The sequence below is a fragment of the Netta rufina genome, assembly GCF_964035555.1.
Source record: "Netta rufina genome assembly, chromosome: 28".
Lineage (NCBI taxonomy): Eukaryota > Metazoa > Chordata > Aves > Anseriformes > Anatidae > Netta > Netta rufina.
Window position 1 is genome coordinate 5500832 of NC_140152.1, and position 27289 is coordinate 5528120.

Sequence of the window (27289 nt, forward strand, 5' to 3'; positions counted from 1 at the left end):
GGGAGGTGCAGCGGAGAACGCACGCACGCGGCAGGAAGCTCAGCAGGGTCTGGCCCGGTCGGGCTCGGGATGGGAGACCTTGAGGAGGATCGGGTCCCCCTGGGCATCCAGCGGTGTGGTGCCCTGTGGGTGTCCTGTGGGTGTCCTGTGGGTGCCCTGTGGGTGCCCTGTGGGTGTCCTATGGCTCTACAGGCACCCCACGGGCACCCTATAGACACTCCTGGGACTGTATAGCTCTATGGGCACCCCAGGGCCCTATAGACACCCCTTGGGCACCCTATAGCCCTATGGGTACCCTATAGCTAGCTGTGTAGGCACCCCTTGGATGCACCCTATGGCTCCACAGGCACCCTGTGGACACCCTATGGCTGTATGGGGATCCTCTAGGCACACCATATCCCTATGGGTATCCTGTGTAACACCCCATGGGCGTTCTATAGCACCATGGGCACCCTATAGACACCCTATGGCTCTATGGGCACCCCACAGGCACCCTATGGACACCCCTTGAGCACCCTATAGCCCTGCAGGCACCCTATAGCTTCATGGGCACCCCATGGCCCTATGGACACCCCAAACCTCTATGGGCACCCCATAGCCCCGGGGCCACCCCCCAGCCCTGTGTGCCCCCCCCAGCCCCCATGGGCCCCGGAGTGAAGTCAGAAACTTCAAACAGAACTTTTTTTTTTTTTTTTTTAATATTTCATCAACTTTACAGGGTTACAATTGTCTTAAATATTCTGAAGTTTAAATACAATCTGTATAATAATGTTATTATAAAATGTAAACTTTCAGTGTTTTTATTTTATTTTATCTTTTTTAATAATCAAAAGTTTCAATACCTGAATGTTTGAAAAACTGAAATATTTCACCGGGGGCTCGGGACAGTGTGCCCGAGGCCGCCGCTCTCAGAGGTAGAATGTGGTTTTTATTCTTTTTTCTTTTTTTTGTCTTTTGTGTGTTTTTTTTTTTTTTCATTTTTTACCTGAGTTAAGATATGCCCGCTGGATAAATGCGTCTGCAGCTGTGTCCATTCCTTTTTCTTTTCAAACCCCAGAGAAACTGATTTTTTTTTTTTTAAATCGATATGCAAGAAGAAAAATAAAAGGGAAGGTGATATGCGCTCTCTCCAAAAAAAAAAAGGGTGGGGGGTGGGAATAAAAATAATTAAAAAAAAAAAAAAAAAAAACAGAAAAAAACAGTGACTGTACAAATGCAAAACTCACTAAAGCTCTAAACCGCCCGGCCACAAGGAGACCCCGCGGCCGCCCCTTCCCGGGGGTTTCCCTGTGCGGGGACTTGGGCTGGATCCTAAAAGCAGCACAAGACGAGTGCCCCCCCCCGGCACCCCCGGGGCGCTGCGAACCCACCCGAGGGCATTTCCAGCATTATTTTTTTTGGGGGGGGTGCTCACAAGGCGGCTCCCTCCCTGCCAGCAAAAAGGGGCTGGAAAACCCCAAATCCCCTGAGATCGCCGCGTCCCCGTCCCAAGCCTGGGGGGGGGGGTGGGAGGCATCTGTGCTGCCGGGGGGGGGTCCGCGCGGGGCAGGGGGGCAAACCCTGTGCTCGCCGTCGAAACCTGAGGAATCGAGATACCGATTTGGGGGGGTCGGTATCAGGTCGCGATTGTGTCTCACGCAGATGTGCATGGCTGGGGCTAACGCCTGCCGGGGCAGGGCGGCCAGAAAACGTCCGAGGGAGAGGAAAGCTGAAACCCGCACGGCTAAAGCAGAGCAAAGCTTAAAATAAACGCCCCGTGCTGGGGCCGGGGGGGGGACTTTGGGGGTCCCAAAGGACAGCGGAGCGTCCTTGGGGACCCGCAGAGCACCCCACGGCCCCACCAGCACTCTCGGGACACCTCTCCAGGTTCCTGCTGCTTTAAGCGAGGGGGAGCGCCCCTGGATCGGGAGGGAGGCTGGGGACACCCGGCGGGGTGCTGGGGGCTCCCCGGGGTGCTGGGTGGCCACAGTTTGCCCCGTGCAGCCCCCCCTGAGCCGGTGCCTGGGGCATGGGGAGCAGCCGAGAAAACAGAGGTCGGCCCCGGGGAGCCGCCGTGGCCCAGCCGCCGCCACCAGATTTTCCTGATTCCTCCGGCCGGTATCACAAACAAAACGCCCGTCCCCACTGCAAACAAAACCAGTTTGCTGCTCCAAGCGTGAATAACAGATCGGGTGTCACCTCGGCCCCGGAACCTGGCCCTGGCGTAAGGGGGGAAAATGTGCCCAAACTGGATCTGCACAGTAGTATCGCCTTACGGGGAGGGGGGGGGGGGGGACAGAAAACAGCGACCTGACAACGCGGCCCGGCTCGGGGCAGAGGGACGGGCACCAAACGGGGGGATCTGGGGGGACGCCGGGGACCCAGCACGAGCTGGTGGCCTGGTCCTGGCCACCCCGTGTCCGCCTGCCCCGGCCGCTGCGGGAGCCCCCGGGAGCCCCCGAGCGCCGCTCCCCTCCCGGCACCAAGCCTGCGGCCCCGAGCTCGGGGTCCGGGCTGGGTGCTGGGGCCGGGGGTCCCCATCCGAAGCCATTTTCTCCACCGAGAACTCAAAGCAACAAGCTGAAAGCACGCAGCACGCGGCCGGCCCCGGGGGGGCCCCAAAGTGTCACCGTCCCCGGGGAGGTCCCCAAAGTGCCACCGCACGGGGCCGCGCTCCCTGCCCTGCTCGCTGCCTGCCTCGGGGACTGGGTGGGGGGCAGCCGGGGGGCGCGGGCAGGAGGTGGGCGCCCGCTCCCCGCAGCCCCGGACGGAGCCCCCCGGCCCTGCGGCGGTCCCCGGGTGAGGAGCGCGGCCAAGCACGGGCATCGCTCGCCCCGGGAGGAAAAGAAAAAGGAGGTTACGAGGTTCCCCAGCTCCTGCTTCCCTGATGAATGCTAATATATATCATTTGCATGTTAAAGTCTGATTCTTTTTTCTTCTTTTTAGAGAATAAAATAGAAGCTATTTACAACAAAACAATCAAACAACAACCTCTTAAAATCCCATATAGTGAGTGTAGTTCTCAAAATAAAGGGGGAAGAAAAAGGATCTAAATGAATAAAATATCTCCCGATTTCCAATTTTTTTTTTTTATCTTTTTTTTTTTTTTCCTTTAAAGAGTGCCAGGAGGTTTCATTAAAGCTCGCGTTGGCAGGCGTCTGTACGTCTGTCTGGAGGTAACACGAGTTAAAAAATAATAATAATAATAATAAATGTACAGTGCAAAGTGTGATGTGTGTGAGGTAAACAGGTCCGGGCCGACCGCGCGCCGCTCGGAGCGCTCGGGGACCGCGGTGGCTCCGAGCCCAGGCAGCCTTTAATGAAACCCCCGGGGCTGAAGCTTCCTCCCCTCCCTCGCCAGCAGCGCCGCGAGCCCCCCCCCGGCCCGCCGCGGCGCTGGGGGGCACGCTCTGCCCCCGTCACCTCTGTTGGCTTTGGCGAGAGGCGACGCCAGGGGCGGCGGGGGCGTTAAGGCGAAGCGTTGTTGGAGGTAGAGCTGGGGGGGGGCACGGCCAGAGCGGCCGGGGCGGCGGGGGGGGCGCTGCCCCCGCCGCCCCCTGCCCCGCCGCCGCCGTTCCCGCTGCTGCGGCCGCCGCCGTTGCTGCCGTTGCCTTTGCTGTAGGCGGAGGAGGAGGAGGAGGACGAGGAGGAGGAAGGGCCGGGCGTCTGGGCAAACAGCACACCTGCGGGGGGGGGGAGAGCAGGGCTGAGCGGGGGGCACCCAGCGTCCCGGCACCGTCCGCTGATGAAAACGGGATGAACTCCCCCAAAAGGGGACCCCGCGCGCCGCCCCGTCCCCGCCCTACCTGTGTAGACGATACCGTTGATCTCAACCGACATGCTGATGCTGTTGGTGCCGTTGCTGCTCAGGCTGCCGGAGGAGTCCTGGCGGTTCTCTGCCCAGGGACAGCGCAGGTCAGGGACCCACCGGCACCCGCCGTGCGCCCCCCGCCCAGCCCCAAGCCCCCCGCCCAGCCCCGCGGCCGCACTGACCTGGCGAGCGCGTGCCCTGGCTGTTGATGCGGATGCTCATGGGCAGCTGGGCCGTCATGGCCAGGAGGTTCTGCTGCAGCGCCCGCTGCATCAGCCGCTGCTGCTCGTCCGTCACCAGCGCCATCTTCTTCTCCGGGGGCTCCCCGGACTCCAGCTTCTCCCTCAGCTGCTCCAGAGCCACGGCTTGGGCGGCCGCCGCCACCTGCACGGCCGCCGCCTGCGCTGCCACCACCGGGTGCCCGGCCAGGGACACCGGGAGCCGGCTGGGCATGGAGATGGGGATGGGTGCGTCCTCCTCTGCGGGGCAGAGCGCGGGGTCAGGGACGCAGCGAGGTGTCTGCGGCGTCCCCAGATCCCGGGCACCACCACGGGGCCCCCCACAAGCTCTCCATGTGAGCACCGGGAGCCCAGCACCTCGCCCCCAGTAAGGACGGGGCAGGGGGACCCCAACCCCAAACACGAGGGTGGCTGGGGATGGGAGGACGGAGAGCAGCCCTGCGGAGAAGTGCTGGGGGTGCTGGGTGGGCTCTGGGCTGCCTGATGCAGTGAGGGCTGTCGAAGGGAGGGCTGGACTTGATCTTTAAAGGCCCCTTCCAACCCAAACCGTTCTGTGATTCTGCGCCATGGGTGCCAGGGTCCCCATCCCGCCCCAGAACGAGCCCTGGTGCCACCGAGGGAACCCCAGGTCATTTGGGGCTCGGGGAGGGGACCGGAACGGAGCCACCGGGTGCCCGAGGCGTGCCGGCCCCCAGCGCTCAGCTCAGCCCGTTTTGGGGTGCCGGGGAGGCCTTTACCTTTCTTGATCTTCTGGATGGGGGCGATGGAGCCGCCGTTGGTGGCCGAGGCCAGTCCCAGGGCCGGCACCGGCAGCTTGGGCGAGGAGAGGAGGCCGTGGGTGCCGCCGGGCGAGTAGGTGAAGAGAGAGCTGCCGAAACCCTGCCGGCGGCCCTCCCGCCGGTTGCTGTCGATGGCCGCCTGCAGCTCGTTGGGGTTGCTCAGCCCCCGCTTCTCACATTCGTAGGGGTACAGGTACTTCATGTACCTGCCGGCGGAAAGGCGCCGTGAGGCGGTGGCGGGGGGCCCGGCGCGTCCCCATGTCCCCCCCCCCCCCAACCCCGCGTCCCCTCCCCGGAGCTCACTGGGTGCGGAGCGTGAAGGCAGCGCTGGTGATGGAGGTGGGCAGGTTGAGCCCCTTGGTGATCTCCCGCCACAGCTTCTTGTTGATGACCTCCACCAGGCCGCCCTTCTCCGTCACCAGCATGTAGAGCATGTACAGGTCCAGCACCTGCTTGGCCATGATGGGGATCCGGTTGACGGGGGTCCCTGGGGAGGGGGAGAGGGCAGGCTCGGGTCGTGCCAGGGCCAAGCCGTTTGGGCGGCCACCAGCACCCCGCAGCGAGAGGTGAGGGGGGAGCTGGGGGCCGCAGGGGGCTGGGGGCGCTCAGGGAGCATCGGGGCTTCTGCTGCTGCCCTGCCCCTGCCCCCCGTTTTCCTCTGCACCCCCCCCTTCACTGCAGCTCGCTCAGCACCGGCCCCACACGGGGAGGAAAATGAAACTCGGAGGTCTCAGCCCAGCTGCGCGGCGCCTGGCGGCAGTGGTTGTTGATAACCTGCACGTGGGGGGGGGCTGCCCCGGCCTGCACAGGAGGGGGTGCACTGCCCCCAGGCACTGCCACAGCCTGAGCATTGGGGGGGACCCCAAAAATCACCCGGATCCAGGCTGGAAGGGGCTGGGGGGGGCCGTGCCGTGCCGTGCCGCACACACCACCCCGCGCTTCCTCCCGCCTCTCCCCGGCGCGGTGCCGGGAGGTGGCAGCAGCTGACGTGGCCTCTGGCGGCACCGTGCTGGGCTCCTTGCCCCGAGCAGCGCCGGGGCCCCTCCGCCGCCCCCTTCTCCAAACACCCCCAGGGAGGGGCTCAGCCGCCAGCACCCCCCAAAGCCACCTCCGTGGGGACACAGCGTGGTGTCCTGGGGACCTGGCACGAGCCAGACCCGACATGGACGTTCTCCCTTTGATACCGCAGGCCAAAATTTTCCAGGCACGGCCGGTGACTTGGATGCCACCCTTGGCCCTAAAAGCGGAGCCAGGTTTGGATGGAGGCTGCTCTGGACCTGCCAGAACCCCGGGACGGGGCAGCGGGGCGGGGGGGGGGGGCAGGCAGGGGGCAAACCCCAGGGGCCGAGCTGCCCAGAGGGGGACGGAGCCCGGTGGCAGCGCGGCGCTGACAAAGGCAGCCTGGGGGGGCCAGCGCCAGGGAATCGCTGCACCGAGCTCGTGGCGCAGATTCCAGCGGAGCAGGTTTGACCCCGGTTTGCAAAGAGGTTAAAAATTAACTACCCGTCTGGCCAGAGCATTAACCTTGGGTTCCAATGACACGCGAGGAAATAAAACCCAGGGACGGGCGCGGGGGGGCTCACCTCGCTTCTGCATGAAGCTGAAGAGGTCGTCCAGGAACTCCTTCCTCCTGGGGTCGCCATCCAGCTCGTACAGCTGCACAACGAGAGGAGAAAACCGCTCACGGCTCTGCCGGCAGCCCCCACACCTCTCCCTGCACCCGGGGAACCCCCCCAGCAGCCCGTCAAAGCCCATGCGGGGCCGGGGGCAGCTCCCTCAGCTCCCTGGGGAGTGCCAGGAAGCTCTGTGGAGCTCCACGGCATCGCAGGGGCTCCGAGCGTGGAGCTGTGGGGTCCCAACATCCCCGCAGCTCAGGGCGGGCGTGCTCCCAGCCTCCGGCATCCCGCAGAGCCACCGGGGTGGCAGGGGCCAGGCCGCTGGGAGCAGGGGGAGCCCCGCTGCAGCTCGGCCTTCACCTGCCCCGACCCGGCCCTGTCACCGCGCCAAGGGGCCTCCCGTGGGCCCGCGGCCACGTGGAGCCTTTGGCAGGAGGCTCCCAGGTGGCAGGAGGGAGGGCGGCTCCTCGTCGGGTGCCCGAATTCCCAGGAAACCTGACTCAGTGGGAGCTGAGCGCGGGGTGACGGCAGGAGGCTTTCGAGGAGCCCAGCCCTGCACACGTGGCTCTGCTGCAGGAGCGGCGGCGCCGCGGACACCGCGGGCGGCAGGAGCCCAGCCGGGGCACAAAGGAGCCTGGCTGGGGGCGCACGGTGCCTCGGTGCTTGTGCTGACACCTGCAAGCAGCTTCCCCCGCTGCAGTGAGCCGTGCTCGGGGTGCTCACGGTGCGGCAGAGCCACCACCACAGCCCTGCCGCGCTCCACAGCCAGGGCGCGGGCGAGCGGAGGCGTTCGCCTTGCTTAGCTCCTGGCCCCGAAACCACGGCGCTGCCCCGAACCTCGCCCGCAGGCTGAGCAGCTCCGACACCGAGAATGCTGCAATCGGCCCTCGGCTCCTCCCGGGAAGGCAGAGCCCGGGTATTTTTAGCACCGGCTGCGCTCTGGGGGCAGTGGGGACAACACCTCGGCACGGTCCCTGCCCCGCACCTGCACAGCCCCAGGGAGCCGGCGCCGGGTCGGCAGCGAGCTCCTGTGCCAGGGCGCACGCCTGTGCCACGCCACGAGACTGTGTGGGACCGTGCCTGCCTCCGTGTGCTGGGGGAGTCCGGGGCCCAAGCACCAAAACCAAGGGCTGTGAGGAGCGAGGAGGACCCGGGACGGGGACTTGGAGCCGCTCCGTGCCCCTCCAGCTGCCCTCCCGGCACGTGCCGCCTTCCAGAGCTCGCTCCCGCTTTGCAAAGCAACAAATCTGCCTCGGGAGCCCGGTGCTGAAAGCGGCTCCGTGCCTGCCCGGGGGAGGCCGTGGGGCTGGCAACCTCTCCTCCTGCGAAAGCATTTCCCGTCCTGGCCCCCGCGCTGCCCGAGGAGCAAACCCGACAAGATTGATGTCGCCTCGCACCCTGCGCACAACTGGGAAATGTTTTCATAAGCCAGGACAGGAAGATCTATGCACGGACGCTCCTCCAGCGCCCATTTATGCTGGGGCCAGCTTTTGTCTCAGGACCCCACCCTTTGTTTGACAGCCCGACACATTCCTGCCCTGATTTATGGCAGCGAGAGCTGCCGGCCCGCCGAGCGCATCGCGCCCTCCGCACGCACGCAGCGCGGGGGCTCTGCCGCCGACCCCCAGCCATGCAGAATCCCCCCCCCCGAGCACGGGAAGCATCTGGTGGCAGAGAGGGGGCTCCACGGGGGGGGGACACCGGGTGGTGCCCACTGCGGGGGGCTCCCGGCTCCTCCGTGCGCCCTGGGGCCGTGCGGACGTGGCCGAGGATGCAGCGGGGAGGACGCGGCAGCCCCCAGCCCCCCCTGTGCCGAGCCGTGCTCGCTTTTCTCAGTGACGATTTTGAACAACTGCCAGCGGGGCCGCGGGCGGCGGGGAGGGGGCTATAAATACGAACACGTCACCCCGCAGGCACGCACCGCGGGGCTGCGCACCGCACACCGGCTGCGTTTACGGGGGGACCGATCCGACCCCCCCAGAGGGCATGCCTGGCACGCGGACCCGGCAGCAGCGAGCGGCGGGGTGGGGTGAGACCCCCCCCCAAACCCTCACGGGAGGTGCGACCCCCCCAAACCCTCCCAGAGGGTGCCCGGGGGGCTGAATTCCTCGCCCGCCGGCGTCGATCAAAGGGATCAATGAGGCCGAGCCGATAACAGGGAAGGGCGCTACAGGAAAGCCATAAACCCGCAGTTCCCCTGGAAACCTTGCAAAAGCTCGCCCGGCCCCTGAGCAAACAGCCGGGGAGAGGTCAGGAGCTGTCGTTACCGCTGACCCCTTCTGAGCCCCCCCTCGGCCCCCCCAGCGGCAGGAGAGGGGCGGCGATGCCACGCGGGCCCCGGGTGCCCCATGGGTGCCGCGGTCCCCACAGCAGTGCTGGGAGCCAAGGTCCCAAGGCTGGGGGAGCCCGGGGGGAGCAGAGCAGAGCCCCCCGGCAGGGCAGGAGCAGCTCCCGGTGGCGTGCAGGATGCGGCTGATGCAGCTTTTTGGCAGAGGGCTGCTCCTGACCAGCTGAGGGCTGCTGGGCCCCCGCCAATCCCCGCTTCCTGCAGCGCCTTGGGAAGCCGCACGCCGAGGGAGGGTTTCCCCCGCGCCGCTGCCGAGTGCCTCGAGCCCACGGCAGCACCGAGCAGGGCGAGCCCCGAGCTGGCCCCGTGCCCCTGATAACGGGGACGGGCAACGGGAGGACGGGAGCTGGAGCAGAGGGTGCCGCATGCCAGGAGCCGGCATCACCACACCATGGCCGGGATGCCGCAGCCACCCACCCCGGCACAGCCGGCTGCGGTGAGCTCAGGGCACGGCATCGCCCCTCGTTTTGCCCTCCCCAAACACCCTGCGGAAACCAGAGGAGGCTGAAGCCATGGGGAGGCCGGGAGCCGCACCGGGGGTGCTGCCAGCTCGTGCCTCCTCCTGCCCCTGCAGCCCCGCTGCCAGCAAAGAGCTCGGTGCTGGGCTCAGGACCTGCCCCGCTTCTGCTTCTGCGCCCCACGTGCTGCAGAGAGGGTGCCCAGGGGGTGCACGGCCCCGCCAGCCCCGGCTCTGCCACCCGGACACCCCAACCCTGCCCTGCTGCGCCCCAGGACCCCGAGCCCGTGGGGACCCCCCGAGCCTGCGGGGCGGTGGCAGCCCGGAGCCCCCTGCGCTCCCGCTCCCGCATTTCAGACAAAGGAGCGGGGAGGAGGTGGGACGGGGAGGCAGCAGAGGCTTTCTCAGCCGAGCCAGCTGATTAAATACAAACCCAAGGAGGGAGAAAAGCGTCGCTGAGCGGAGGGGAGGGGGAGGCTGGGAAAACATCGCCCTGCAGCTCGGCTCTGCCAGAGCGGGGGAGGAAAAAGGGAAACGCAGAGGAACAAAAGTGCCAGGAAGGAGCCGTGGCAGGCGGGAGAGCTGCGAGCAGCCACACGGGCAGGGCCCGGGACCGGCTCTGACACCGCGGGGTGGCTCTGACACCACGGGGCTGCCACCAGCGCCTGGTGCCCCCGGCACAGCACCGGACCCGGTGCCTGCAGCACGGCCAGCTGAGAGCAGCACCCAGCGTGGCGCGAGGGTCACGAGCAGCCTATTAACCTGCAGAGCTCTAAAAATTGATTAGCCATTTATTAAAACATCGCCTCATTCAATTTTTATAAGGGCAGCTCTTAAATAAAGTTTCTCGGGGCCCCTCACCAGGCTGCTCGGGCTGAGAGGGACGCGTGGGTGGAAATCTCTATCCGGGGTTGGGAAGAGACAAGCACTGCCCCTCTGCCCTCCCACTCCGGACAGGGGCCTGGCGCTGCCTGGTGCGGCTCCCCGGACCCTTCCCGGCCCCACAGAGCAGAAATGGGGCCAGGAAACCCCCCCACAACCCCTGCGGGGCTTTGGCAGCAGCTGGAGTCCTGCAGGGACCCTCCCCGCACCCCGGGCATCGCCCCCCAGCCAGGTGCAGCGGGGCAGGGGTTCAATCCCGAAGGAAATGTTGGACATACGCGTTTAAGAGGATGAAAGAAAATTAACCGTCAGCTGAGGAAAACGTGCATCTGCTCAGCCGGGGGGGATTAGTGGCAGCGGGGCGGGCTGCCCGGCCCCGGCCGCCGATCGTTGCACGCACCTCTGATCCGCGGGCTCCTGCCAGGGAAAGTGCTGCTGGGGGCGAGCTCTGGGTGCTCCCGTGCCCGGCGTTCCCATGCTGAGATCCAATGGCCGAGCAGGTGCTCAGCCCGGATTTTCACCCCAAATCCTGGGGCAAAGCTGCAGGGGACGTCTGGGCACCATCTGGACCATGCTGCTTCGAGCCCTGGTGCCCCCCCTGGTGCAGCGTTTTGGGGCCTGGGGCAGCCTCACTGGGGACGTTCCCTCCGTTCCCCCAGCCCGAGCAGCCCTGCATGCCCTCTGCCAGCGGGGGGTCCCCCAGCACCCCCAGTGACGCTGCAGGATGAAGGGTTCTTGGCACGCAGCTGCTTGTGGTTACCGGCGAGGTGCCGACGGCACCGCGGAAGCCGCGGCTCTGAGACATGCCCACGTGTGTGCTGCAGCAGGGTGGCACGGGGGGACGGGGCCGCCAGGTCCCCAACATGCCCTCAGCTTCTTGGGGTCTCCTCTGGCACACGGGTAGCCAGGCTCGTCCCCGAGGACAGGAGAATGCCCCGAAGGTGCCCTGTGCCGGCTACCCCACGCCCCTGAGCAGCACCTGGCAGCTGCCGGGCTCCCCTGCGCCACCCGGGCACCGGCTGGGACGTGGAAAGGGACAGAAATCCCTGCCCACCCCCCCAGGATTTCTGGCATCCCGGTTTTGCCGGCTCTGGCCACGCGCACCCGTCCCCAACTCGTGCCGCGGGGACGCGGCCCAGCCTCGCATGCAGCGATCGGAGCTCAAAATAAAACCTGAGGAACCGAAACTCGTTCTCGTTTCAGCAGCGTGCGAAACCACGCAGCAGGCGGCCGGGCACGGCGCGGGCTGCACCGAGAGCGGCAGGTGCCGAGCCGCGGTGCGTGCCGGACCCCGGCCCCCAGCACGGCGCGGGGCCGAGCCGGGGCCACGCGGCGGCCGCCGGCGGGGCCGGGAGCGGGGGCGGCAGGGGCTGCAGGAAACGCAGCCCGGGCGCAGCAGCGTGTGCGGGTCGGGGTACGCGGCGCAACGAGGGAGGCTGCACGGAGGTGGAAATAACTTAATCTGTAAACCAGCTGCCCCGACCATATCCTCTTAGCGCGGGGCCGCCCCCGGGACACCCGGCTCCGTGTGGCCGAGGAGGGGGACGGAGGAGGAGGGCGCCCACACCGGGGCTTGTCCAGCCCTGGAGCAATGCCCGGCGGCACCACCATCACCATGGGCACCGGGGGGTTGTTCGCCCAGGCTCCCCGGCAGCGCCGTGCTCCCGGCCGAGGTGCCGGGCACCCACATCCAGAGGGTCCCTAAGGAGCGGAGGAGGGAGGAGAGGCAGGAGGGGGGCGCAGCCGAGCCCCCAGCAGGATCCCAGCCCGGCGTTTGGTGTGGATGACCGGCTTAGCCGTTCAAACCAGATTACGCGAAAATCCCGGCCCGTTGACTTTAAAAGGGCTTTCGGGACGGCGGCCCCTCGGCAATGCCAGGAATGCCTCACGGGAGCGCCGCGGGATGCGCCGGGGTCTGCTGAGATAACCAACGTGCCGAGCAGCCGCCCTGCGAGCTGCCAGCACCGAGGGCAATTAAAGGCAGGAGGGAAAGCGGCCCCGGGAGGCTGCGGTCTAACGAGGCTCCCACGTAACGAGGCTCACACCGGGGCCGGGCAGGTGCTGCCATCTGAGCTGCAAGCACCGCGGCCCGCTCCCGTGCCGCAGTTGTGGGTTTCCAGGCCCCGGGGAACAGTTGCCAAGGGGTTTTTTCTCCCCGTCATGAGGGCTCGGCGCTCGCCGCTTTCCTCCTTTCTCTTGCACGCCTGCTCGGGACGTGCGAGCCGTGCGCCGGGTGGGTGGAAGCCCCCCCCCGAGCTCCCCCCAGCCCCAGGGATGGGTAAAACCTGTCAGCAACAGGCTGACCCCCTGCAGGCGCTAAAATGCTCGGGATCGCTGCGTTCAGGGAAAAAAAAAAAAAACAAACCAACAATAAAGCAAGGTGCTGGAGCTTCCTGAGAGCAGGCAGCACGTCGAGGTGTTTGGGCAGCGAGGGGCAGCTCTCGGCCCTTCTCCTCCCCCGGGGCCGCGGCTCCTTTGTCCTGCTGACAGCGGAGGGGCGCAGCAGGGGCGGGCAGCCCGCGCCGCCAGAAGTTATTCAACGAAGAATAAACAAGAGGCCGGGGCTTTCCCTGCTCCTCCCGGCCCGGGGCGCGTGCGCAGCCCCCCGCCCGCACCCACGCCGTCGCCCCGATGCCCACCCCCGACCCCCCCCCACACTCAAGCTGCCACCGTCCCGCTGCGAAGCGCCGGCCCCGCGCTGCTCACGCTGGGGCCCGGATTCGGGGCGCAGAGGGTGAGGGGGGGAGGGGGGGTTGATTTCTTTAGAAAAAGAAAGTAATTTGTAAAAACTAGACCGGAGGGTTGGTTACGCGCCCTGAGATAACGCGTTTCGGATGCTGCTGCTCGAACGCGGTTTCCCGTAAAGCCGTGACCCGCTGGGGGCTTTGGGGCACGCGGTGCCAGCACGGCCACCGCGGGGTTCGGGGTCCGCAGGAGTGCCCCCGTGGAGGTGAGCGCAGCCCTGCGGGGACGGCGGCACCACCGGTGGGACCCCCCCCCCGGCTCGGCGGGCGTGGGGCTGCCGGGGGGGGCCGCGGAAGGGGCCGCCTGCCCAGCAGCTGTGCCGGGTGTCAGGTTCGTATCGGCCAGAGCGCGTGATGCGCGGGGCCGATTCCCTTTCCACCCCCAGCCCCCCCCCCCAGGCAGCCGAAGGGCGACCGTCCCCGTCCCCGATCCCGATCCCGCGGGCAGATAAAGAGCTCGGCTTAGGGACGGGGTCACCTCCCGCCGGAGGGGCTGCCCCCGGCCCTGCCCTGCACGCGTGCCCCTAATCCCCCGGCAGCGCCGAGCCCCCTCCCCAAAAGCGGGGTTCAGCGGGGCTGGGAATGAGCGGAGGGGCAGCGGGGGGGCTCCCCACGAGCAGGGGCTGGGGGGGCCTCTCCGGCAGCAGCGAGGGCGCGCGGGCGGCCGTGCGGTGCCGCAGGGAGCCCGCTGACCGGCCCGGCCGGATTCCTGCCGCCTGAGCTCAGCGTGGCGGGGCGCAGGGGGGCGGCGCGGGCGCTCCCCGTCCCCGGGGGCAGCCGGGCGAGGGCCCCTTTCCGGAGGGGGAGCCTGGGTACGTTTGCTGGGAGAGGTTTACAGGGTCGTCGGTGGTGCCGCGCTTCCCGTCGGCTCTATTGTTCCCTCCGGTTCCCAGCATTGTCCCCTCCGCAGGTCGGCCACCTCCCGGGCCGGGGGGACGCGGCCCCGCCGCAGGTGCCTGTCCCCCACCAGTCCCCTTCTTGGGACTGGGAGGAGCTGGGGGCTGCAGGACCCGGTGGGTGGCGGGCCCTGAGGATGCCCCGAGGGGCGTCACTGCTCCCGCACCACAGGGACAATTTCCCAATTTCCCGATTTCCCCAACAGTCTGGGCTGTCCCCCCCCGAGGCCACCAGCACCTGTGAAAACCCCAAGCGCCACCACAGCCACATCCCCCCCCCCCCCGGTACCTCGCAGCATCCGCCTCAATCCCAGCCACAGCCACGTGCTGAAGCCCTCCCGCTGCGGCACACCAAAGCCGTGCCCAGGGCACCTCGCGTGGTGCCGTCCCCCCTTTGGTCCTGCAGGAGCCCATCACAACGTCCCCAGCTGAGCCATCCGGCACCCCTCACCCTCCCAGGCCAGCACCCTGGTGGGATGGGGGTCCTGCCCCCCCGTGCTGCTCCCCCAGAGCCTAACAGGGCCAGCAGCGCTGTCTCTGCCGCTTGGCACCGCGCGGGGACGCGCCCTGGACCCCCTGCCTCGTGCCACCGGCCAAGGGACGCGGGCCGGTGTCAGCGCCGACAATGCGGGTGTCACCGGGAAGCAGAGGGAGACGCTGAAAGGGCGAATTAGTCGCCATTTAACCTCCCTGACCCCCCATTGTCCGCCCCGTGTCGGCCGCCCGCCCCGCCACGCAGCGGGGCCGATCCTGCCCGGTCCCAGCGCCGCGCTCTGAAGGCTCCCGGGGGGCGCGTGGCCGAAAGGCGCGGAGCAGGCGAGCGCCCGCCCTGCGACGGATCGGCTCAGCCGGTTCTGTCGGCTTAAGTGGCAGGGAGGGGAGAGGGAGCAGAAGGAAAAACCTGCTGCAGGACCGCCTGCTCGGAACAAACCCCCCCGGGCCCCCCCGAGGGGCCCGGGCCGCTCCCAGGGACACGCGGAGGACGCCCTGCACGGGCTCGGGGCGCTCAGCATCCCCAGCGCGCAGCGGAGCAGCCCGAAGCCCAGACCCCAGCTCCGGTTTCGAGGGCGGTTGGGTGGCTCGCTGCTTTTTTTCCCCTTTTTGCAAAGGAGGAAGTGAATTCTGCTGCAATCGCGTTTTGAACAACTATTTCGGACAACGCGGCTGCAGGCAGCTCGCGGGGCTCTGGCTCAAATAAAAAGCAGAGAGGGGTTTTTGGCTGAACGCAAACACCAAGCATTGCACCGTGCCAAATGGTCACCGCGGAGCTGGGACCGAGCTTCCCTGGCGTCCCCAGTGCCCCCCCCCACAGTGGCATGGGGGGTCTGAGCCCCCCTCCTTCCTGTGCAGGATCCCTGGCAGCGCCCCACGTGCCCATTCCCCATTTTGGGGCCAGTTCCTCTCTTTTAAGCCAAAAGCTGCCGGCCAGGAAAGGTCATTTGGAAGTCAGCTCCCACCAGCAGCGCCACGGCTGCCTGCAGCCCTTCGCCACGTATGTGTTTGTGCATGCCCTTGACACATGCTCTCTATCACACCTGACCCTGTGCAAATATTAATTCAGTGGAGTCAGTAAGTATTGAGAAAGCTCGGCCGAGGCAGCAACACCCATGCACCCGGCGCTCACGGTGCAGGCACGGCACCGGCCAGGGAGCCGGCACCGGAGCAGCAGAGCCAGGGCGGTCCAAGGGCCACCACCGGCTGTACCCAAACCTCGTGGGATCGGGGCAGCCTTCCCCGGGCTTTTCTGGGGGGATTAAAGCCTAATGGGAACGGCAGGCAGGGACCTGCGGGCAGGGACCCATCTCCCGGGGAGGGCGTGGGCAGGGTGCGGGCAGGGTGCATGAGCAGGGCACGCGGGCAGGGCGTACGGGCAGGGTGCGTGGGCAGGGAACACAAGCAGTGAGTACGGGCAGGGAATGCAGGCAGGGCGTGCAGGCAGGCTGCGTGGGCTGGGAACACGAGAAGCGCATGCAGGCAGCGCATAAAGGCAGGGAATGCAGGCAGGGCGTGCGGGCAGGGCGAGTGGGCAGGGCACTGCAGCTTCAGCACCTGCGCGGGCAGAGGCGAGAAGGGGCAGGAGCGCGGCTGAATTAGCCGTTGTAGGCAAGCCGGGGTTTAAATTCCACCATATGTAAATGATCGTCTTAGAAAGGAGATCATTGTAAGCCAAAGCAGATGAGTCACCCAGGGTTTCCACTCTCAGCCCGGCAGGGCCGGGGATTTGTGTAATTGCAAATCTGTTCCTGAAATGCGAGGCCCCGCGCCTCCGTCCCGGGTGGGCGCCGCGCCACCGAGCCGCCCCCTCCGCCGCCACGGGGCCGGGGGGCTCCTGCCCGGCCGCGCCACCCCCGGCCCTGCCAGCGCCGCGGTCCCTGGCGCAGCTCCAGCCGCCGCAGCTGGTTTTGACAGGCAGCCAGCGGCGGGCCGGCAGCCCTGGGAACCTCACCGAGAAGCTGCTGAGGCGCGCGGGGAAACCTCGCCGCTCGGGCACCCCTCCTGCCCCTGCCCCTGCCCCTGCCCCTGTGTGAGATGTGGCACGGCGCCGGCACGCGCCCGCTCCAGGAAACACCGCCCGTGGTGGTGGGGGGGGATGCTCGGGCACGGGGAAACTGAGGCAGGAGGCAAAGCCCCTCGCCAAAGGGATTTCCAGCAGGTGCCTGCGCCGGGCTGACTGCCCGTGGGGCCGGGGTGCCCTTCCCCAGCTCCCGTCCCCTCCCCGGAGCACCTGTGGGGCAAGGGGGGGGGGGGGGAGATCAGCCGGGCTCCCCCTCCCCGGGGATCCAGGTCCCTGGCTCGGAGCAGCCCCACCAGAGGCAGGATTATCACCAGCTCCACTTGACAGACCAGAGACCCAGGCGCGGGGAGATTAAGTGACTTATTCCGAGGGTCACGGAGGGGGTCAGGAGCTGCGCCCACGGCTCCCGGCGCGGCGGCCGCGCGGGCAGGTGCCTTATCAGGGCCGCGCACGCGGGGAGCGGCCCCTGCCCCCCCCCCCAACTCCCCCCCCAGGTCCCCGCGCCCCCCACCCTGCGATTGCGGCACGTCCGGCCGGCCCCGAAGGCAGCCTCGCGTTTCTCCTGCGGTTTCGGCCAGAAATAGGGCGATGGAGCAACGCTGAGCCCTTGCCCAACCGCCCCGCTCCAGGCGCGACTGTTTGCTTTGCTGACAAAGGCCTTGCTCTATTCTCTGCAACATTTTTTTTTTTTTTCCTTTTAAATAAACCCGTATTCCTGTTGGTTCAGCTGTGCCGGAGCCGTGGGGCGGCTGCCTTCTCTGCAGCCCTGGGAATCAGCCCCGGGGCTCCCAGGGAGGGGGGGGGACGCTGCCAGGTGATGCTGGTGTGCCTCGGGTGATTGGGGAGCCCCCCCAGGAGCCCCCCAAGCCAGGGCAGAGTCTGGGGGTGCCGTGGGGATGGCTCCCCCAGGATGATCCCCGTGGAGCTGTGGCCCTGGGCCTGTCCCTGCTCCATCCCCAGCTCCTGGCACCGAGGAGAAATGTCCCCTCGTCCCCCAGCCTGACTCCCATTTTGGGGGAAAAACACAGGACCGGGACCCCATGAGCTCAGCCCAACTGAAGGCAGCACCCGGGGGGCCGGAGGGCAGGGACCCCACGGCCGGGGCTGCCAGGAGGCACTCTGTGCCTGAGCTGCTCTCGCCCAGGAGAAGTCCCTGACCTCCGGCCGGGATCGGGGGATTACGGCTGCGGGAAGGCTCCCTGAGCCGATTACGGGGCTGGAGCCCTCCCCAGGAACACCCTTCAGCAGGGAGCGGGGCGAGCCGAGGGCCGGGGGCTGCCCGGCTCCCCCCGCACCCCCCAGGGGTCACAGCTCCGCGCCTCGTGGCCAACAAAACCCCCCAGGAACACAACCCCCCTCCTACAGCCCATCCACGCGCAATCCACCTCCCAGCCCAGCACCCGCTGCCTCTCCCGGTCCCCCCCCCAAGCTGTGTCGTGTCCCCCCCCCCCCCCATTTCCTCCTCGCCCCCGTTATCAGCCCGTGGCCGGCCAGGCCCTGCAATCGCCCTCCTCCGGGCGCAGAACCGCCCGGGGACGGGGCCCCCGCGTTATCTGCCCGAGCCCCCCGCCGAGGGCAGGCGGGTGGGGAGTGGGCGGTGGCGGCCCTGGGACCAGAGGGGGGGGGGGTCTGGGGGGCACCCGGCCCCGGGGACGAGGCGCCCCTTTCCCAGGAAGAGGCCCCTTCTCCCCTTCTCCCTCCCCGGGGGCGGCTCATCCGCTCGGCTCGCTAATGCGATAAAGCCCCGATCAATATTTTAAAGAAAGTAAATGGAAACCTCCCGCCGCCATTAGGGGCAGTGTGCCCCCCCCCAGCCCCGCTCCGAGCCCCCCGGGGGGGACAAATCAGCCCCGGCCCCCCCCCGGTGCCGGTATCACTTCTGCTGCCCTGCCTCCTGGGGAAGGCCCCGGCGGAGCTCACATTGTGCAGAGCTCACCATTGCTTCCCAGTCGATGAAAATCAAGATTTGGGGTTTGGGGGGTGTTTTTTTTTTTTTGCTAATCCCCCCACTTGGCCCCCGGCAAGGGACAGAGGTGGCCGAGGTGGGGCCGTTGGGGCTGGAGGCCTTTGCCACGGGTACGCGCTACACGAGGGGGGCGTGCTCTGCTTTTTAAGCCAAAATTGGGATTTTTGCACTCTCAGGACCCCAGCCCTGAGCACCGGACACATCCCGGGGATGGAACAGCCCCATCCCCCCCCCCAAAAGCCGCCGGCAGCGCCCCTCCCGATCACAGGCGGTGTCCGAGGGGCGCGGGGAGGACGCGGCTGCACTCAAAGGGCGCCTTTGAGCGAGAAATCACCATTTCCTCTGCCTCCTCGGCCCCTCTCGCCTTTCCCCCCCCCCCTTTCAGTTTTAATTGCTGGCTGAGTCATGTGAGCAGCATGAAACCACGCAGGCACCTGCCCCCAGGGCCGCGGCCCCAGCGCCGGGCAGGCGGATGGACGGAGGGACAGGGGGGAGGACGGACGGACAGGGGGGAGGACGGACGGACAGGCAGACGGCTGCCCCCCCCCCCCGAGGCTCGCTGTCCCCGTGCCACACACATCTCTGGGGGGGGGGAACCCCGGGCAGGGGGCCGGCAGCTTTGGGACAGGACCCGTCGCGATTCCCCAGCTCGCTGCAACGCCCGTGTCGCAACTCCCCGGCTTCCTCGGGCCGCCTGCAATTACCCCGCCATTTACTGGATTGCCCCATCATTTAGAGGAAAATCAAAAAAGCCACGGCTCCCAGAAAAAAAAGGCCGGCTTGTTTTTCCTGCGAGCTAATGGCAGCCCGCGCGCAGGGCGCCGTCTAGACTTGCCCATAAAGCGCAGGGAGCGGGACGGGGCCGGACGCTGGCGCGCGAGCCCCTGCGCAGGGGTTACCGAGTTGCTTTCGTTTTGCCTTTTCTTCTTTTTTTTTTTTTTTTTTTTTTTTTCTCTCTCTAACCGTTGCACTTTGAAACCCCGTATCTCGGGCGAGCTCTGCTCAGCAGCAGATAAGGGCTGAGGTTTTCGGCCCCCACGTGCCACCAGCGAGTTTGAGCCGTCCCAATTTGGAACATCTTCAGAAACCTCCCGCCCCCCCAAAAGTACCAGCACCTCACCGCAAGCCGAGCCTCCCCCCCCCACCCCCTCCCCGGGTCTTTTTAAAGCTTCTTTCAAACAGGAACAGAGCCGCGGGAGCTCCAGCACCCGGCTGCAAGGCGAGGGAGCGCGTGGCGGCGGCACCGAGCCCCGCGGCACCGGGCGCCCACCGACGGCCCCACTGCAGAGCCGGGCGAGCACCGGGCAGCTCGGTGACCCCACGAGGAGCACAACCCGCTCCTCATCCTCAGCACCAGCCTCTCCCCCAGCCCAGGCCACCAGACCCAACACAGGCACACAAGCACCCCAAGGAGAGGGGCACCCCCAGGCCCCCCGCGAGGTGACGGGGTGCACGGCCCCGGCTGGCTGCTGAATCAGCCCCGAGCTCCCCGCCCACGGGATTAGGGAGGGCGAGGAGCCGGGCAGCAGCAGCAGCAGCAGCAGCAGCAGCAGCAGCAGCTGGCTTTCACATTCAGCACAGGAAACTCCAAAAGGGGCAGGGACAGGAAACTCCGATGCCGTGGGCTGCGAGCGCGCCCCGGGTTGAGGCTCCTGGTATTAGTGGGGCACGCACTCATCTCGCCATCCGAAACAGAAAGGTCAGGGGAGGGATTACCCGCGGGGCACGGTGCTGCCCGGCAGGGCCCTTCCTCCCGCAGCGTGCCGGGGCCCAGCACCGTGCCCGATGTGTGGGGTTTTTCCCCCGTGTAGCCCAGTGCCGGGCCAGCGTTACGCAGCACTTTGCTGCGGCAGCGCCCGAGTTTTGGCAGGCGTCGAGCCTCTCGCGCTCAGCACCACCACGGCCAGCACCCGCAGCGTCACCCGGGCATGGGGACAGCCCCCGGGGGGCCGGGCAGGGGCTCACCCATCCCTGCTGCCTCCGTTTGGCTCGAACCCCCCGGCTCGAGGCGGGGAGCACAGACACGCCGGCATCGCCACCAGCCCCGGGGTCCTGGCGTGCCTCTGGGGGCGAGATGAAAGAGACGGCGGCCGTCACAAACCTCTTCCTTCCCCGGAGATGGACCGTGGCAGGGGCTCAGCCCCGCCGCAGGCTTTTCTAGGAAGGAAGAGGGAGGGAGGAGAAATAACGAGCGAGCGCCACGTCCCCGCGCGCGGGGCCGGGAAGGGACGCACATGGCGGGTGGGGGCAGCTCCGTGCTTTCCTTGGGGCCGGGTGAAGGGCCCAGAAAACCCACAGAGCCCATGCACGGGGAATCCCAGAGGACTGAGGACGCTTGGCCCGCGCTGAGCCCTGCTCCAAGCACCAGGTCTCGGTGTCCCTGTCCTGCAAAGGGGATTTCCCTCCGCAGGAACAGACGCAGCCCAATGCAGCCCGGCACGAGCGCAGCAGGACACGAGGATTGCTGCACTACCCCAGCACGGGGGTGTGGAGGCTGAGCCCCCCTCCCAGCCCCCCCATTGATGCCTCTTTTTGCCCCCGCTGCGGACCCAGCGTGCCCTTTGGCAGCCCCCCCTGCCCCGCCGTGCCGGGGGCTCCTTTGTTCTGCTGCCAGCGCCCGGGTCAGCGGCGAGCTGACCTCTGCCTGCGCAGTGGCCGTCCCCGGGGACGGGGAGGTGCCACACAACAGCTTCCCAGCCCTGCGCCTCCGCTTCTCCCCTTTACACCACATTCCCTCCTGCGGGGCCTCCTGCAGCTTCCACACCGACCGACCACAGCACCCATTTGCAGGAATCTGCCCCAAAGTGGGCAATAAAGAACTGCCACGGTGGCAGAGCCCCCCGGGCAGTGCAGGGACCGGTGCCACGTCCGAGCAGAGCTGCCCTGGTGGTGCAGAGCACCACGGCACATGGCCCCAGTGAAAGCAGTGCCGGGGTGCCGAGGGGACCCCCCTTCCCCTCCTCCAGCAAACGCACACAGCCCCGCCGCGTTCCTCGCCCCGCGGGGGGCACGGTTCGGCCGCCACGAGCACGAGGCTGCAGGCAAGCTGAGCTCGCCTGCAAGAAGAGAGGAACCCAGAAATAGCACCTTCCTCGAGCCGCGCTTCCCCGCCGCAGCAGGAAGGCCAGCACCGCGCTCACAGCCCTGTGCACGGAGCGGAGAAAACGCCCGGGGAAGGAGCAGAGCCCCGGGGACTGCCCTGAGCACCACAGCTCCCCGCGGCCCCCACCCCATTAAACCCTACGGCACGCAGGGCTGCAGCCTGGCAGCCCCCACCAGCACTGAGAGGTTCCCTGAAGCACCCTGGGGCTCGGTTAGAGCCCGGCAGTGGCGTGCCGGGGGTCTGGGGGGTGTTGAGGAAGCCCCAGCCCCGCGGAGCGCCCCTGCGGCGGCGGCAGCAGCGCGGCGGCGGGCGCATCCTGCCCGCGCTGTGTTTACATTCCTGCTGCTCCTTCCCAGCCCGTCAGCTGGGCTGGAGCACGTTCAGAGGCACGCGCTGGAGGGCGGCCAGGAGGAGCTCCCGGCCAGGCGCCGCGCGAGCAACCCCTGGCCCCGATCCAGCGGCCGGGATCCAAGCGCCCGCGCGCTGACGCGCCGGGGAAGCCTCTCCCCGAGCGGGCGCTTTGCCTCCTCCTCGCCTCCACCCGCGGAGGCAGAAGGCAGCTTTAACCTCCCCCCCCCGGCTGCTTCCACCATCAGTTGTCGTCGTGCCAGGCGCTGGAGCAAGCGGCTTTTACCCCGGGGTGCCCGGGGCACGGGCAGGGATGCTCGGCCCCTTTCGCCCGCGCGGTGTGGACGGGGCCGAGCCGCCCGCAGCCACCCGGAGCAGCCGGGCTCCAAGTCCCCAATTCCCCCGCGTGCCGTCGAGGGCTGGGAGCAGGACGTGGGCACGCGGGAGCCCGAGCTCCCAGGGAGATCGCAAGGGTCCGGGACACGCTCACACGGTGACAAACAGGAAGATCACAGCTGTGGTATCTAAAAGCCTTTTCGCAGATAAAAAGATTACGTCCCCCACTCTCTAATTACAGGAAGTACAAAAGAGAGAAACCACAAGAAGACGATGCAGCGCCGGGAGGTGAGGATATGTGCGCACTCGAGACAGCACAGGAAAAGTTTGGTGTGTTTCTGAAAGCCACACGAACGTTGTTAGAGCTACGGACGAGCCAGCAGAGCCGCTGAGAGCGCCGGGGCTGCCCGGCCACCGAGCCTGGAGGAAAAGCTCAGACGGGGCCGAATCCTGCCCCTCGGCGCTGCCTTGCACCGCGGCACCGTCCCTGCCGGGCTGGGGACGCAGGGCACCGGGGTGGCTGTGACCCACGGTCCTCAGCACGCTTGTGCCGTGCCCAAAGGTGCCGGGGGGGCTCTGCCGTGCCGGGGGAGCCGGGCACAGGCGCTCTCTCCCTCCTGGCACCGACGGAGCCCCATGGCTCCCGCCCCATTGCGCCCCGTCCACGCGGTGCCACCTCGGGGTGCCCAAGGCCCCGCAGCATCAGGAGGAGCCCAGGGCACGCTCGGGGGGGTTCCCCTGCCCCAGCACAGGGCAAAACGCTCGGAAGGCCGGGCCGTATCCTGCCGGGGAGGCCGGGAGTTGTGCAACAAACAGCCTCCAGCCCCGGCGGCCGTTTTCCTCCCCGCAGCAGGGAGGGGGGGGGACAGAAGCTCCCCTCCTGCCCGGGGTGTCCGCGCTCTCCGCGCTCCCGGTGGCCCGTTCCCATCCCGGTAGGGGTACACTGCCTGCACCCAGGCCAGCCCCTGGCAGCCGAGGGAGGGAAGGGGCTGGGGGCTGCAGGGGCTGGCCTGGTGCAGGCAGTGTACCCCTACCGGGATGGGAACGGGCCACCGGGAGCGCGGACGAGCGCGGACACCCCGGGCAGGAGGGGAGCTTCTGTCTCCCCCCCCCTCCTGCTGCGGGTCGAGGAAAACGGCCCAGCCGGGGCTCGGAGGGCCTGCTTTGTTGCACACTCCCGGCCTCCCCGGCAGGATACGGCCCGGCCTTCCGAGCGTTTTGCCCCTGCTGCTCGGGGCAGGGGCACCCCCCGAGCGTGCCCTGGGCTCCTCCTCTATGCTGCGGCGGGCCCTTGGGCACCCCGAGGTGGCCCACCGCGGTGGACGGGGCGCAATGGGCGGGGAGCCATGGGGCTCCGTCGTTCAGGAGGGCTGAGCCGCTGCCTGTGCCCCGGCTGCCCCGGCCACGGCAGAGCCCCACCCCGGCACGTCAGAGCCCTGAGAGCACGAAGAAACCCAAGAATCCCTTTGGACCTGCAGCCTCGGGGTGTTTTTTTTCCTGCTGTTTTCAGCGAAAATCCTCCCGGGTCCCCCACGGTGAGCCGAAGGACTCAGTCCCCGGGGGGATCCTGCTGGTTTCTCAGCAGCGCCAGGAGCGAGCTGCAGCGCAGGCTCCCCCAGACGCCCGCAGGGCCACGCACGCGGCCACCTGTCCCCGCGTCCCGGCGGCTCCCACCTGCTTGAACTGCTCCTCGTAGGTCCAGTCGCCGTGGTCGGGGCGCCGGCTGCGGGAGCTGCGCGTGGCCCTGGGGGCCCAGTCCGGCGGGGAGCCGCTCCTGCCCGCCCGGCGGCCGCTGCGCCTCGCCCCGGCAGTGCTGCGGCGCCGGCGGCTTGCGGAGCAGCAGGGACCCGGGGCCCGTCCGCACCGCCTCCGCCGAGCTCAGCCCCTCCTCGCCCATGTCTTCCTCCTCCTCGTAGTCCTCCTCTTCCTCTTCTTCCTCCTCCTCCTCCTCTTCTTCCTCCTCTTCCTCCTCGCCCAGGTCCTCCTCGAAGTCCTCTTCATCCCATTTGCCCTTCCTGGAGCAGGGGAGAGGTTTGCTTAGCACACCCTGGGCAGCCGCGGGACATTTCCACAAACCTCCCCGTTTCCAGGCCCCTCTCCCTGTCCCCGCTCAGCATCTGGATGAGACCCACAGCCGCCCAGCCCCTAGCACCAGCAGCGCCCTGCCTGTCCCCACGGGGTGCTCCCCAGGTGCCGGGAGGCGCGGGCAGAGCTCGGCCAGATGGCGCCCGGCCCGCTCCCTGCCCGGGGAGCTGGGAGGAGGCAGCCCTGCATTATTTACACCAGGCTGGGATCCTCTGTCACAGCCCCACGTGGCTCCTCGGGCAGAGATGAAATTTCGCCCCACGCCAGCCCGCTGCGAGGAATCAGTGCGGCGGGGGCAGGCAGCTCTGCCCCATCACTGCTGCCGCCCCGGGGCACCGGGCTGAGCAGGGAGATAATGGCCAAAACCAGTGTTTGTCCCCCAAAAGTACCGGCTCACATCCCAGCCAGGGTCGGCGCCCTGGTGCTGCTGCCTGCCCCGCACCCCGACACCCCCCCCAGCCCCCAGCTTTGGGCTCGCCGCTCTCCAAACCCCGCCGTGGGGCCGTGCCGGCGCGCGCAGCCATACTCACAGATCCTCCTCGTCCTCGGAGCCCATCTCCTGCTGGTAGCCGCCTTCCTCCTCTTCCTCCTCCTCCTCCTCGCCGCGCTCCTCCTCCTCGGAGGCCTGGCTCTCCTCCGACAGCCCCGGGCTGGACGAGTGGCTGAGGCCGGCGGCGGCGGCCCGCATGGCGGCCAGGGGCGGCCATCTGCGCCCGCTGGATGTGCGCGTTCTCGGGCTCCGCTCCTTCCTCCGAGGGCGCCGGGGCCGGGTCCGGACCTCGGCCCCGTGCTGGGGTCTGCCCCGGGGCCGGCGGGGGCTGCGCCGGGGCGGGGGGGCGGCGTGGAGCGCTGCTGCTGCTGCTCCTGCTGCCGCGCTTCCAGCGCCTGCTGCAGCCGGGCGCGCTGCTGCCGCTGCAGGTTCTCCATCACCGCCTGCAGCTTCATGGCTCTGCCGGCGGGCGGCAGGTCCCCGGCCGGGCGGGGGGCGACGCCCTGGGGGCGCGGGGGGCAGCGCCCGGCAGGGTGCCGCGCTCCAGCGGGGCGGGAGGCCAAGGCGGGGGCTTGGGGGGGGGGCGGCAGCCCTGCGAGGGGGCTGCCGGGCCCCCGGGAGGGCACAGGGGAGCTGGGCGAGGCCGTCGGGACGCAAGGCGCCCGCTGCGGCTGGCTCGGGGCGGGGAGGACCCCCCCCCCCGGGCCCCCCCCGGCTTCGCTTCGTCGCACAGCTCCTGCCGGTGCCGGGGCCGCGGGCTCGGGGCCGCTCGGCCGTCTTCGTGGGCACGGCGCCGAAGTGGTCCGCGGGCTCAGCAGGCGGCCGAGGCCCCGTGCATGGCTGCGTCCTCGCCGTCCAGGCGCGTCCCGGGGGGCTGCGTGCGGCTGGTGTCCCCCCCCCTCGGCCGCTCGTCTAGCGCTGGGACGGCTCCGGGCAGGGACCTGCATGGGGAGAAGAGCGGGAGAGGAGGAAGGAGTTAAAGACAGCCCGGAGCCTCATTAATCTCCGGCTAATGAGATAGGGAGGCCGGGCCCTGCTGCTGCAGGGGGAAGGGGCCTGCCCGCCCCGATAGCCACCGGCCCCCCCCGGGCGGCTCGGGGCCAGCAGCCGCAGATAACGGGGCCCTGGGGCCACGGGGGGGGGGGGGGGGGCACCGTGGGCACACCGGCACCGTCCCCGGGGACCCCCCCCCGGTCTCCCCGGTCTCCCGGGGGCGCAGGTGCCACGTGCAAGGGGCACCCAGGGCCGCACCGGGACCCTCGCCCCCAGCCCGGGGGGGGCTCAATCCTGGGACCCCCGCTGTGCCCCGCCAGAACCCGGTGCCACGGGGGGGGGGGGATGCGCCCCGGTGAGCCCCGTGGGGTCCCCGGGGCCACCCCTCCCGGTGGGGCCACCCGCAAGGTCACCGGCTCGGCCCTGGCCCCGCCGTTAATCCCGGCCACAAAAACGGGGCCACCCGGCGCGGTACCGGCTCAGCCCCTGCCCCTGCCCCGGTGCTTTGGGAACGGGACCCCCCCTGCCCCCGGGACTCCCCCCCCTCCGGTAGGCACCGGGTCGCAGCCGCTTCCCCCGCCCCGCAGCCTGCCCCTCGCGGCCCCGGTGTCCCCCCCGGTGGCGGTGGGGGCGGCCCGGGGCCCACCTCCCGCAGCCGTGCGGGGCTCCGGGACCCCGCTCCCGGGCACAGCCGGGGCCGCCCCGGTGCCCCCCGGTGCGAGCAGGGCTCTGAGGCCCCACCGGGACCCCGAACCCACGGGGGAGCCCCCGCCGCGCGCCCCCCGCCCGTCCCCGCGTGGGGGAGGTGGCACCGGAGGGGGGGGGGGGCACCGGGGGTCCCCCCGAGCCCCTCTGCGGCCCCGCTCCCCGCTGGACCCCACGGGAGGGGCCCGGTGCCGGTGCCGGTCCCGGGGGTGCGGGCACGTGGCGGGGCCGGGAGCTGGGCGCGGCGCTGGGGGCAGCGGGGACCGGCCCCGGGACGGGCGGAAAACGGCCGCGGCCGCTGCCCGGGCTCGGTCCGCTCCCGGTGCCCGCCGCCCTCCCCCACCTCCTCCGCCCCACCGCACCGGGCGGCGGCCGGTAACCCACCGGAGGGGGGGGGGGGGGGGGGGGCGCGGGGGGGCACCGGCGGGACCCGAGCGGCCGCCCCGGGAGGGGAAACCCCGGCCCCAGCGAGCGCCGCGAGGCCACCGGGCGGCGGGGGAGGGGGGCGCGGGGCCGCCGGTAACGGGCGGCGGAGGGGAAAAGGGGAAAAAGGGGAGGGGGCGGGGGGGGAGCCGAGCCCCGGTAACCGCCCGCGGGGCTCCCGGCGCGGTGGCGGTGCCGCTTACCGGGCGGGTTCCGGGTGGGAGGAGGCCGGGAGCCGCCAACCCGCATCGCAGCCGCGGCCCCCGGGGCTCGGGCAGCGGCGGGGGCCGGGGCTGCGCTCGGTGCCCCGCACGGCGGCGGCTGCTGGCCCCGCGGGCGGGACGGGGGAGGGGAGCGGCGAGGCCCCGCCCCGCCTCGCCATTGGTCCGCCGCCGCCGCCGCGCCCCCTCGCCGCCCCGCCCCGTCTCGCCATTGGTTCGTCGCCCCCGCCGCGCCCCGCCCCGCGCCGCCATTGGCCGAACGCCGCCGCCGCATGCAAATGAAGCGGCGCCGGGCCGCGGGGCTGGGGGGGAGCGCCGCCTGGTGGCGGGGCGGGGCGCGGCGGGGGCGCGGCC

The 27289-nt window shown here is 69.0% G+C and overlaps 1 protein-coding gene across 1 annotated transcript; it reads right to left on the reverse strand.

Annotated features, from left to right (window-relative positions):
- Positions 1-794: 794 nt before the first annotated feature.
- Positions 795-27044, reverse strand: ARID3A (AT-rich interaction domain 3A). Its single transcript, XM_084302698.1, is given in 12 exon segments — positions 795-3662; positions 3786-3875; positions 3973-4269; positions 4767-5014; positions 5112-5295; positions 6392-6464; positions 23693-23749; positions 23751-24033; positions 24634-24800; positions 24802-24934; positions 24936-25534; positions 26918-27044. Coding segments are annotated over 11 exon segments (1860 nt in total). The 5' UTR covers positions 25049-25534; positions 26918-27044; the 3' UTR covers positions 795-3447.
- Between the last annotated feature and the right edge of the window lie 245 nt (positions 27045-27289).